Genomic DNA, 12,977 nt, shown 5'->3' on the forward strand with positions numbered 1-12,977 from the left:
TCCCGATCGTTGCCCCCGGTGGCACTCCAGCACCACCGGAAGCGAGGAGGAGAGAGCTCCCCTACTTCTTCTTCATCCTTGGCCTCCCCCTAGATGGGGAAGAGAGTTCCCCCTCTGGTCCTTGGTCTCCATGGCGGCTGAGGGGCGGGAGCCCCTCCGAGATTGGATCTCCCTCTCTATTCTCTTCTGTTTCGCGTTCCCCAGATCTGCCCGAAAACCGTTTCTTATATTCCCGGAGATCCATAACTCCGATTGCGCTGAGATTTTAACACGATTTTTTTCTGGATATAAGCTTCCTTGCGCCCGAAGTAGAGGTCCAACCGACGTATGAGGTGGGCACAACCCACCACGCCACGCCTGGCTCCTCTAGCGCGCCCTGGTGGGTTGTGCCCACCACGGGCCTCCGTCCGCGGTGATTCCAACTCCCAAAAATCACATATATTCCAAAATAATTCTCCGTGAAATTTTATTGCATTTGGAATTCGTTTGATATGGATACTCTGCGATACAAAAAATATGCAGAAAACAGGAACTGGCACTTGCCACTGGATCAATAGGTTAGTCCAATAAATCATATAAAAAGTTGCCAAAATTATGTGAAAGTGGTATAATATTGGCATGAAACAATCAAAAAATTTAGATACGGCGGAGACGTATCAGGGTCCATATTGGAAATTGAGGGATATTAAGGCCTCCTTTTAATAGAGAACCGGAACAAAGCATTAACACACGGTGAATACACGAACTCCTCAAACTACGATCATCACCGGGAGTGGTCCCGACTATTGTCACTCCGGGGTTGCCGGATCATAACACATAGTAGGTGACTATAACTTGCAAGATCGGATCTAAAACATGGATATAATTGTGATAACATAAACGGCTCAGATCTGAAATCATGGCACCCGGGCCCAAAGTGACAAGCATTAAGCATGGCAAAGTCATAGCAACATCAATCTTAGAACATAGTGGATATTAGGGATCAAGCCCTAACAAAACTAACTCGATTACATGATGAATCTCATCCAACTCCTCACCGACCAGCGAGCCTACGAAGGAATTACTCACTCCCGGCGGGGAGCATCATGGAATTGGTGATGGAGAAGGGTTGGTGATGATGAAGAACGTAGATCCCCCTCTCCGGAGCCCCAAACGGACTCCAGATCTGGCCTGCCGATGAAGAACAGGAGGTGAGGGCGGCTCCATCTCGTGGATCATGATAATTCTTTCTCCCTGATTTTTTCTGGAAAAATAGGATTTTATAGCGTCGGTTTCAGGGTCTGCGGGGCCACCAGGTGGGGACAATCCACCTGGGCGCGCCAGGAGAGGGGGCGCGCCCTGGTGGGTTATGCCCACCCAGGTGCCCCTCTCCGGTGGGTCTTGGCTCCAGAAATTCTTATTTATTGTATACAAATTCCTCGCAAAGTTTTGTTCCATTCCGAGAACTTTTATTTCTGCACAAAAAACAACACCATGGTAGTTCTGCTGAAAACAGCGTCAGTCCGGGGTTAGTTTCCTTCAAATCATGCAAATTAGAGTCCAAAACAAGAGGAAAAGCGTTAGGAAACGTAGATACGTTGGAGACGTATCACTAAGCACCTCGGATAAAAGCTCAGCACTAGACTTCAGATCGAGAACGGGGTGCTTTTGTGGAACCAGTTTAGAGACCGACGTTTAATAACGAAGAGTAGTTCAGATTAGTCGAGGTGCGACCGGACTTGAAGACCGGTTCAGGGGCTACTGTCGGTGCCCCGGCTATGGGGCCTCTCACCACGTTGACTCCCGACCTGATGGACCGGGCCAAGGACCCCTATGTCGGTTCCTTCCTGGGCCACTTAGGGCAGCAAGAGAGACCCAGAAGGCTTGACGTATACTATTACTACAAGACACTGGATCTCTAGAGAACCATGTCTCCTCATACGTAGCCGACTAGGATCTTGTAACCCTAGGACCCCCGGTACCTATATAAATCGAGGGGTCAGGCTCGTAGAAACACATTATAATCTCGTGGTACATCACATGTACTTGGTACACCCCCAACGCTATAATACAATCAAATCATGACGTATGGTATTATCTCCTCGGAGAGGCCGAACCTGGGTAAAACCTTGTGTTCCTGTCACCATTGTTCCATGACGCCTAGCTTAGGATCCCCTACCCTGAGATATGTCGGATTTAGCTCCTTCAACGAGTGAAGTCCGAGCTGAACTTTCCGGACATTAGGAGCTAGGAGGTTGCAAAGTTCCTCGCTCCCGAATTACGGATTATGTCTCACAAGGAGGAGAAGGAAGACTGCTTCAAGAAGGAGGGCGGGGCTGGCCCCTCAAAGGTGATCAAGGAGGAAATGCAGGCCCCCTTGGTGATCAAGGTTGAGTCAGACGATGACGAAGCCGAGGAGCAACTCGATAATGAGGATGAGGTGATCCTGGAGTTTTGGAGTCATGTCAACAATGAGGATGAGGTGATCCTGGAGTTTTGGAGTCATGTCGACAATGAGGATGATGATAAGTATTGTGTCCCTAGTAGCGGGTTTTTATCGTATAACTTTTGTAGTGAGTCTATCGTGTTTAAGTTTGAACATTTGATAGTTTAAAATGTTGAAAGATGCAATGCTCATGTTTATTTCGATGCCCTATTTTTACATCATTTGCTGTGATAGAAAATGTTCTTTTAGTGGATGGTAGAAAATGTTGAAAAATGTGTTTATAGTGGGCAGATAAAATTTCCGTATCCTATTTTTTTAGGGTAAGTATCCAATTTTTTTTACCACGTGACACGTGTTGTAACTTGTAAGCAACTCAAAATTGACGAAAAAAAATCCATTTTTTACGTGCCTAAAATCCATTTTTTAACGCTAAAACCATTTTATTCTGAGATGCTTACGACACAATCGGCCACTTATGACGACCGCCGAGTGCCGGCCCAAGCTTCTGTGTCTCCAGACCGACGGCGCCGATGACCAGGGCATCGCCGTCCACGCAGCAGCCCTCCGCGCGGCGGCCGACCGTCGTGCTGCTGCTGTGGCTGGCCCTCGCCTTCTGCCTCGCCGTCCTTTTCATCCAGTCCTCCTTCACCTCCCCGAGTGCGCCCCGCGCCCGAACCCTAGATTCTCCGGACCAGCCCTCTGCTGAGGCGAGCAGGCTGGATCTCGACCCCGACCAGGTCCGGGAGCTCTCGGGGTTCCAGTCCCACGTCCAGCAATGCGTGGTACGTCACTGCATTTCCACTGCGGAGAGATCAATTTGTTCCGTTTGTCCACTATACACAAGTGCGTATATCGGTATATGGTAAATTGGTAACTGGGATTGGGAACACCGACTGGGGGAGACAATAGCTGTGTTTGTTCTACTCATATCCTCTGAATTGCAGTCGGTCCATCGCGGATCCACAATACTCTGCCGAAATCATTGTTTCATTCATGTGACATGGGGGGACTCATATCCCCTTCTCAATAAAGGGAATCTCCTTTCTGGCATTTCTACTCAGGGTGTGTGCTCACCATGTTTGCAAGGTAGTAATAAGTGAGCTAGTGCCTGAACTATGAACACACCCAAGCTTTGTTATGGTTTATACTTCTTGTGTACTAGCTTGAATTTAGTGATGTAGATGGAAAAGGGGATGCCATCTGTAGGATAACATGCTATGAATTAATAAGGAAGTTGTTGCCATGTGTACTAGAAAGGCAAAATGGTCATCATATTATGCAACTATGTTTAGCTCAGATTGAACCCTCTCAAGAACTGAAAGTTGACACACTATTCCAACATTTCCCAGGTTGCTGTGGTTGTTTTTTTAGTTCATAATGTTTCTTCTTATTTTAGCTTTGCTTCTGAAATCTCAACTTTATTTAGGCAAGCAGGGGACTTGGCCTCACAGCCGATATTGTTGATCATTGCAAGCTAGTCCTTAAGTTTCCTGAAGGAACCAACAGCACTTGGGTCAGTATTCATTCATGTTCATATGCGCTTGCTGCTTTTATTCAACAAGATTCACTAATGATGATGTTTCTTGACTTGCAGTATAATGCCCAGTTCAAGTTTTTTGAGAAACTAAAATACGAATATGATGTCTGTGAGACTATCCTTTTGTGGGAACAGGTCAGCACGTGGCTTCTGAAATCACTTATTTATCAGTGTAAATACACATGTTAATACTGACGTGCTGTCAGTACCGCAACATGACGACTGTCTTGACAAGGGAGTACTTAGATGTGCGACCTGATGGATGGCTGGATTATGCACCTAAAAGAATAGCACAGCTGTAAGTTGGGAATTTGTTGCATTGTTCTTATAAAGTAATGCCACTCATGCTGGTAAATTTGTTTTTCTAAATATGCAGTGGTGCCAAGAAATGCTACAATCGTACTCTGTGTGAAGAGCTTCTTAGTATTTTGCTGCCTGCTAGACCCCCTTTCCATCCACGCCAGTTTGCGACATGCGCAGTCGTTGGCAACTCAGGAGATCTCTTAAAAACAGAGTTTGGACAAGAAATTGACGCTCATGATGCTGTCTTCCGAGACAATGAGGCACCTGTCAATAAGGTAATAGCTTTGATAATGTTTTCATCGACTTGGTGACCCTGCAATGTCCTCCTTTATATTGTTATTACTTATCAGGCAATTTAATGTTCTTCTTGCCTGTCAGCCGTTTGCCATTCTTATTAGCTTTGTGTTGTTTAAGTGTCATATAGACTATAGCTGTAGACTAATTCTATTCTGCCAACTGAAAATTGCATTCCTTCTGCAAATGATGCATGTAACATTTTCCATAACGACATTGTTCTTTTTTCATCTGCAGAAATATGCAAAATATGTTGGGTTGAAAAGGGACTTCCGACTGGTTGTCAGGGGTGCTGCTCGAAATATGGCACCAATACTGAAGGGTTCATGTAATGCTTTAATCCTGATTTCTTCCAGTTGACTTCAATCCTGGCTTTCCAAAAAAAAAAAGATAAGATAGGCTATTTTTTTCGCAAATTCGCAGTAGATTTGCATATCATCTCGCTGATAGGGAGAGAGTAGCAAAGGGTCCAGGAGAGGGTTATACAGCTACATACACATGACATGGCGCAGATGTATGCGCAAGAGAAGAAGACAAGGGGTTGCTCAGCCCCGAAGAACTAGGTCGTCAGAAGTAAGCGACCTAATCTGTGTGCACCAGCCTTGACCTGGGTCCATGCTTGGCAAAGATGAGTCTCTGGATAGAAGGCCGCTCGCTGTCAAATATGCATCCGTTGCGGTCCATCTGTGAGGATGGCGAGAGAGGCAAGACCCTTCCTAAGGCCATTGGGGGAAGCAGTGGAAATGATGGCCCACCGGTCACCAGTGCAGGATCTCGGCGTTGCCGGACGACGAGCTAAATGTGGCTTGCTGTCGATGATGGGTTCGCCCATATCAGGGATCGTGAGGATCCCCTTCTATTTGTCCGGCCAGGGGCTAAAACACTCTAGAAATCTTGGAACCAAAGCAAGTTTTTTTTACGCAGGTTCAGGCCACCGAGATGGTGTAATACACTATGTCTTGCTTTAGTGTTTTCCTCTGTTTATGTAGCATAGATTACAGGATGAACTCTCTATCTCTCTCAGAAGTGTTGGAGTGCTAGTCTACTTTTCCTAGCTACCCTTCAAAGTCACGAAGCCTCTGTCCAGCCTTAGTCCTTGCCTTATATAGGGCTTGGGGGGCACCACAATAGCCTATTACAAACCATGCCACAAACAATCTCGGGCGACCAGCCTGCTCGTCCCACGTGGGCCTGTCAGAAGATAGGGCGGTGTGCGCAGGCGGCATTGACGAGCCGAGCCCTTCCAGCTCGCCAGGTCCTACTTATCAATGGGAGAAAGTAGAAGAGGTGCGCTACATCTAGTGGGTCGATGGTAAAAAAAGCGACATGCACTTGTCATGTCCTTGATATGTGGCAGACAATACGAACCGACTCACGGTTCATAATCATCATAGCATATAACCCTTTTATCATATGCATGCAGGCATAGCTATTAATGCGCATGTCGGCCCTTGGTCTCATGAAGAGCCCAAAGAGAAGCAATCAAGCCTACACCTGATCTTTCCCAACCTGTGGGCCCCTAAATGACCCATAGGAGAGGATCTGTTGCTTGGGAGGGGGGGGGGGTAGTTGGTCGGAGAGGACCCCGATCAACCCTATAGATTACTTGTTGTCTTTGAAGTAGTCATTCAACCCTAGTGTTGTACTCCCTCCGGTCCTTCTTACTCCGCGTATTAGATTTGGGTCCAGTCAAACTTTACAAAGTTGGACCAAATATATATTACAAAAAATCAACATCTACCATATTGAATATATATTCCATGAAACTACATTCCGTAATGAATCTAACAATATTGATTTGGCATTGTAAAATGTTGATACTTTTTTCTATAAGTTTGGTCAAAGTAAAGATGCTTTGACTTCACACAAAACTTATATGCTGACTAAAAAGGACCGAAGGGAGTACACTTTGTAGCAGCAAGGTGGGGTTGTTCCTCCACAACCTTGTGCTGCTTTGGGTGGTATTAGTGCCCCGTTGATCCACACTAGTTCTTGTTGTTTCTTTGAGAGCGAGCTGCAACAAGCAATGGAACAATTGGAGAAGAGGATGGATGCTGCATAACAACAGCTCAAAGGGCTGTGTGAAGATCTCAATCGGAGATTCGACCAGCTGGTTGAGATGATAAGAAAGGGTGTTCCCCCTGTTGCCAATGAAGAAGATTCATCTACAGAAGATGTTCAACGACGAAGAAGGGGAGGTAATCTTGGAGCAAGACCACCACAACAATGTGCAGTTCAACGTGTACTTCAAGAAGGCCAATTTATGTTCAACGTGTATGATGATCACCTTGAACAACCTGATCTCTATGCATATCAGAGAGTACCCAACCCTACATATACAAGGGATACATACAAGGTGAAAGTTGAGATCCCAACTTTTAAGGAATTATTGATATTGAAGGGTGTCTTGATTGGCTATATGAAGTGGAGACTTTCTTTGAGGTCATGGAGGTTCGAAAGATCGTAGAGTTCCTTTGGTCACGTACAAGCTGAAAGGAGGAGCCGGTGCATGGTGGCATCGTGTTCAAGGAGAACATAGACTGAGAAGAGAACCTCATGTGAGAACTTGGCGGCAAATGAAGTCTTTTGAAAGGGAGATTTTTGTCCGCTGATTATGACCAGATCTTATTTATCCAATTTCAAAATTGTGCTCAAGGAAATAGGATTGTTTTAGATTACACGAAGGAGTTTCTAAGGCTACAAATGAGGTGCAACCTTGCCGAAACTAAAGATCAACAAGTTGCAAGGTACATCAATGGTCTCAATGATGTTATTCAAGATCGATTGATGATGCAACAAATCTAGTCCATTGATCAAGCACAAACTCTAGCTTTAAAAGGCGGAGAGGTTTGTGAGGACAAGAAAGAAGGCTCCATATCCTCATACCAAAGGCTCTTATAGGAGTCACACTAATAGAGTGGAGGAAAAGGCCGCTCCACCAAAGGCAAAACGACCTGTCCTGAAGCAAACTAGAGGCAAGGGGAAGCAAATGAAGGCCCAAAATGCTACAAATGTGGTGAAGAGGGACACATATCCAATGGTTGCCTATTGAGGAAATTTGTGAACACAACTATCCATGATGGTGAAGACGATGAGGAGGTATATGAATCTGAAGATGTAGAGGGACATGAGGTTTATCAAGAAGAAGGTGAAGAGGTGGTATGTGTGATTCAGCATCTCCTATGTTCCATACCACATCTTGAAGACACACAACGGAAGAAAATATTTGAGAGCAAATGCACGGTGAATGGCAAGGTATGCAAATTAGTACTCCCTCCATCCCATAATATAAGAGCGTATTTTACACTAGCGTAGTGTCAAAAACGCTCTTATATTATGGGACGGAGGGAGTAATTCATATTTGTAGGTGCGGGAATTTTATCTCCTAGAATTTGGTGAACCATTTGAAGTTAGAAACTCATGATAATCCAAATCCCTACACTATTGGGTGGATCAAGAAATGATTGAATGAGGATCACCAAACAATGCATCCCGCCACTTCCTTTGGGCAAGTATTATTGCTCAAATTTGTTATGTGATGTGGTTGACATGGATGCCAACCATGTTCTTCTTGGGAGACCTTGGCAATTTGATGTGGATACTACACATAAAGGGAAGGAAAATTCTTACTTTTTCATTTGGAACAAGAGAAAGATCATTATTCTACCAAACTAAACTGATGGTAAGGAGGAGGGGAAAAAGTATGTTAACTATCTCCCACACTTCCAACGAGTTTATGAAGACTTGAAAGAGGCAGATTTGTGTGCTGCACTTATTGTAAAAGGAGAAGAGCACCCAGTTGTTGAAATTCCAACAATGTAAATGGCTTAGTAGCAGAATTTTAGAACATACTTGAAGAGCCACATAGAATTGACTTAATTCCAAGAGCAAGTCTTCCTAATCTTCCGCACTATCGAATGAGCCCCAAAGAGCATGATATATTGAAGGAGAAGGTGGAAGAATTGTTGCAAAAGGGGCACATTCAAGACAGTATTAACCCATGTGTTGTACTAGCCCTACTGACGCCAAAGAAAGATGGATCTTGGTGCATGTGTGTGGATAGTAGAGCCATCAACAAGATCACTATAAGGTATATATTCCCTATTCCCTGTCTGGATGATATGTTGGATGAACTTAGTGGAGCAAGAGTGTTCACAAAGCTAGATTTAAGAAGTGGATATTGTCAAATTCGCATCAGACCAGGGGATGAATGGAAAACAGCCTTCAAGATAAAGGAAGGGTTGTTTGAATGGCTAGTCATGCTATTTGAACTCAAATGCACCAAGTACCTTTATGCACCTTATGAATCAAGTCCTTAAGCCCTCTCACCCCCCTTTGTTGTGGTTGATTTTGATGACATCTTGATCTATAACAAGGATGAGGATGAACAATTTGAACACATTCGGGAGGTGCTAGGAGTTCTAAAGGAAAATGAGCTCTATGTCAACTTGAAATGTGTTTTCCTGCAAACACAACTTCTTTTCCTAGGATTTGTCATAACATGCGATGGCATTCGTGTGGATGATTCTAAGGTTGAAGCAATCCGAGAATGGCCAACTCCGAAGACCATTTCTTAGATAAGAAGTTTTCATGGCCTTGCAACTTTCTATAGATGATTTGTGAAGAATTTCAGCACTATCATGAGTAGCTGCGAGTAGAATGGTGAATCTTAAGTAATGTTTTATAGAGTGTTCTAGCTATAAGTAGACGTGAGAGGTGAAGGCTTCCCAAAGCCTTGTAAATAGAGGTCCTCGCCTCTAGTTTGGAACTAGATCAATGTACCCCCACTACCTATAATAGAACTTGGTGTTCTTATCTAAGATCTTGTGCTCTAGGAGTTTTGGATTGAACTCCTATTGCCATATTGGCCTACATTCGCCTCTAGAGCGATATCTAGTGTAGCCATCGAAGTAGTTCCTTCAACCCTAATGTTTTATACTTTGTAGGAGCAAAGGTGAGTTGTTCCTCCACAACCTTGTGTTGCTTTAGGGGCCCCGGGCACATTTTTCTCCCTCTCTTTAAGTCCAGAACATGAAGCTAGGCCCATCTCCAGCCGTCCTGGAGGACCCTGTCTCCCGTGAAGCTGACACCGACTCCAAGAGAGCACCTCATGCCAAATCTGTCAGTTGAAGGGATACCCGATGAGGAGGTGTTGCATAGTTTCCGAGGCCTGGTCACAAAGGGTACAACTGTCCGCGTGCGGCAAGTGATGCCGAGCTAGTCGTGCGAAAGTCCAACATCTCTTTTGGTTTGTTTGGTTTGGCAACCAAACAAAAAATTGGACATATAGTGGTGCTCAAGTATTCCAAGTCGGCCGCGAATGCTAAGTGCTGGTGGTGCCGAGACACATTAACATGAACTGTCCGTGTACTGGTCATCGCTCGTCCAACGCCATTCAATGCGATCTGGGATGGGCAAAAGAATGACGGTACGAAGACAGTGTCAAAGTTCAACATACTCCACCAACACTATTGACTCTAGAGTGCCTCAGTTGTCTTGTGTCCGTGTGCGCTCCAACAGTCCCTCATGGACCAAACGGTGCTTACGATGGCGGTGCGACATCGGGGAGAGCATGGACGGGGCAATCTCCGAGATGTCCTTGCCATCGAGCCAATAATTTCTCCCACAAGCGACATGCTCGGCCGTCACCGAGAGGCCAAACAGTCGAGGCGCGGAAGATTTGACGTACTTCTGGATCACATAGGAGATGGAGATGATGCCAAGGACGGGAGGGGTCAATCATCTGCAACCAAAGCCACTCAACGCGAAGTGCTATGTCAGTGCACTGTAAACCCCTGATGCCAAGACCACCGAGCTTGAGCGGCTAACACACCTTTTGTCAGTTGATAGGGCAATGACCCCGCTGGCATCTTTGCGTCCATGCCAAAGAAAGTCGTGGATGATACAGTTGTTCTGCTTCAGGATTGGCGGGCAGAGCGCCATGACAAGGAGAAGATGCACCGACATAGCACCGAGGACGTGGCGGGCCTGTGCCAGCCTCTCGTCATAGGGCAGCAGAGACGTAGGCAATGTAGGGAGTTTGTTGGCCATCTTGTTGGCGAGCGGTTGTATGGCAGCCACAGATGGCCTCCTTACCGAGAGACATGCCAAGGTTTGTGATCGGGAAGCCAATGACAGAGCAAGACAGCTCAGTGCTGATCGTGTCAACCTCAGAGGAGCGTATTGGAGTGCAGAACATTTGTCGAAGTTGTTTTGTAGGCCAGAGGCGATTCCAAAGACGGGGACAGCTCCCGGGCAGAGCGTAGATCCTGGGTATTAGGGTGGCAGAAGATGACCACCTCATTTGCATAGAGAAGGATACTTGACACGGGTGACGGATGGTGAGTCTCCCGGTGTGAACCGCATGCTGGAGCAGGGAATTCAGGGCATCGATGACGACAGTGAAAAGCATCGGGGACAGGGGGTCGCCCTGGCGCAGCCCCCTGGCATGGCGGATGGGAGATCCTGGCGTGCCATAGAGCAAAACACGCATACTGGCTGTGGATAGCAGGATGAAGACCCACTCGCCCCAGTGCGGACTGAGGCCGAGGTGCTGAAGAATTTCGAGAAGAAACAGGCAAGAGATGGAGTTGAAGGCACGCGCGATGTTAAGCTTGAGCAATACCCGGCGAACCTTGAGGTTGTGAAGTTGGTGCACTGTCTTCTGCACGAGTAAGAAGTTGCCGTGGATACTTCTACAAGTGACGAAGGCGCTCTGATTAGACGATACCATTTCCCCAAGCCTTGGCACCAACTGATGAGAAAGGTCCTTCGCAAGATGGGCTATTCATTAGTTTATTTCTGTTACTTATGAAAGTATGAAAAATCACATGACAATGCTCTTCAGTCTAGTTTCCATTTTTAGAACTGATCATGTTGAGCTGTGAGAATAATTCATATTTAACATATTTGAACCATGATCTAACTTTCACATTTAAACTTGCAGCTGATGAGGCGCTTATTATAAAAAGTCTGACACATAAAGAAATAAATGCAGTGATAAAGGTAATATATTTGCCTATATTCTGTTGAGCTGAGCATGTGCTATTTATTGTTATTTCTGGGTTCTTGAGAGGTGAACAAATGTGGAACAAGTTATTATTTTTTGTATTATCTGTATTGAACACCAGATGATTGTTTTCCCTGGCAGGAACTTCCGAATCCCGTTTACCTTTTTCAAGGTATAGTCCTAAGAAGAGGTGCTAAAGGAACTGGTATGAAGTCTGTAGAATTGGCCCTTTCCATGTGTGATATTGTCGACATTTATGGTTTTACGGTTGATCCTGGCTACACAGAATGGTGAGTTTTGATGCATGGGTGTAATACCTCTAGATCTCTGTAGCATCATTTTTGTCTGCGGTTTTGTATAAGTATGTATTCTGCCCACTTCATTATTTCAGGACGAGATACTTCTCAGCCCCTAGGAAAGGACACAACCCATTGCAAGGCCGAGCTTATTACCAACTTCTGGAGTGCCTCGGAGTAAGTCTCAGCTGCCCTCTCTTTCTGATTTGTGTAAATGAAGTTATCTTTCCTCCATTCAATTTACCTTTTTCTGTATGCAGATAATTCGGGTCCATTCTCCAATGAGAGCACAACGGGTGGAAGATTGGTCGGATGTGCCAAGCAGAGATGAGATCAGAAGAGCGCATGCTGCAGCTTTTCGTTTGAAAAGGCGTGAAACGGGTCAAGCAGATGAACCGGGGCCATTTAGCAATTGCAAGGTATGGGGAACAGTTGACCCAGACTACGGGCCGGTATCAGGAACTTCAGATATGAGCGAAACGCGGAGGAATTCAAACTACAGCAAGTGGGAGTTGCTCCCACTCGAGAGCCTGAGAAGTGAGGCTCAGGAACACCATGCCCAAATGGGTGGCGTATCTCTATACAAGATGGACGGAAACAAGTTAGATGACCTTGTTTGTGTGAGGCACAACCGTTCATCTGGCTAAGACTGTGGCGCCAGATTTTCCTCGAGATAGCAGCATGTTGACCCTAGGTAGGATCAGTCTCACGAGGTTTGTTGCTTAGCCAGTTCTAGGACACTAGCTTAACCACCCAGGGATTCTATGGGACATACATAAGTAACATAACATCTGTCTGCTGAGGCATGCTATATCCTATATTCACGCTGACATGCTTGTGATGGATTTTTTGGGATCTACTCCCACCGGTACTAAATCGGCGACACTTGTTTTGGGACGGAGGGAGTAATACTGTAATGATCTGCTATATGACTACCGTATAATCTGGTACAAATGAAGTTTCCTGGGTGCTGCTTTCGCTTTCTGTGAGCAGTTGTTTGCTTTACATTAGAGCTGTAAAAGAAAAGTAAGCCTGTTTTATTAGAATCAGACTAAGGGTGGAGATAGAGAAGGGAGGCTGAACACAGGAGTGTTCTTTCTGAAGCTTTTGCTC

At 45.5% G+C, this 12,977-nt stretch overlaps 1 protein-coding gene across 1 annotated transcript; it reads left to right on the forward strand.

Annotated features, from left to right (window-relative positions):
- The first annotated feature begins 2,890 nt into the window (after positions 1-2,890).
- On the forward strand, positions 2,891-12,848 carry LOC125535859 (sialyltransferase-like protein 5). The gene is made up of 10 exons (XM_048698930.1): positions 2,891-3,207; positions 3,852-3,938; positions 4,020-4,097; positions 4,169-4,260; positions 4,339-4,540; positions 4,797-4,887; positions 11,506-11,564; positions 11,710-11,858; positions 11,960-12,041; positions 12,125-12,848. The coding sequence occupies exons 1-10, from the start codon at positions 2,956-2,958 to the stop codon at positions 12,509-12,511; spliced, it is 1,479 nt and encodes a 492-aa protein (XP_048554887.1). The 5' UTR covers positions 2,891-2,955; the 3' UTR covers positions 12,512-12,848.
- The last annotated feature ends 129 nt before the right edge of the window (positions 12,849-12,977 follow it).

This window comes from Triticum urartu, chromosome 2 (assembly GCF_003073215.2).
Source record: "Triticum urartu cultivar G1812 chromosome 2, Tu2.1, whole genome shotgun sequence".
NCBI lineage: Eukaryota > Viridiplantae > Streptophyta > Magnoliopsida > Poales > Poaceae > Triticum > Triticum urartu.

Coding starts and splice junctions, on each gene's coding strand:
- LOC125535859 (XM_048698930.1), top strand. CDS start 2,956: ATGACCAGGGCATCGCCGTCCACGCAGCAGCCCTCCGCGCGGCGGCCG. Junction 4,261..4,338: donor CCTAAAAGAATAGCACAGCT/GTAAGTTGGGAA, acceptor CTAAATATGCAG/TGGTGCCAAGAAATGCTACA. Junction 12,042..12,124: donor AACTTCTGGAGTGCCTCGGA/GTAAGTCTCAGC, acceptor TTCTGTATGCAG/ATAATTCGGGTCCATTCTCC.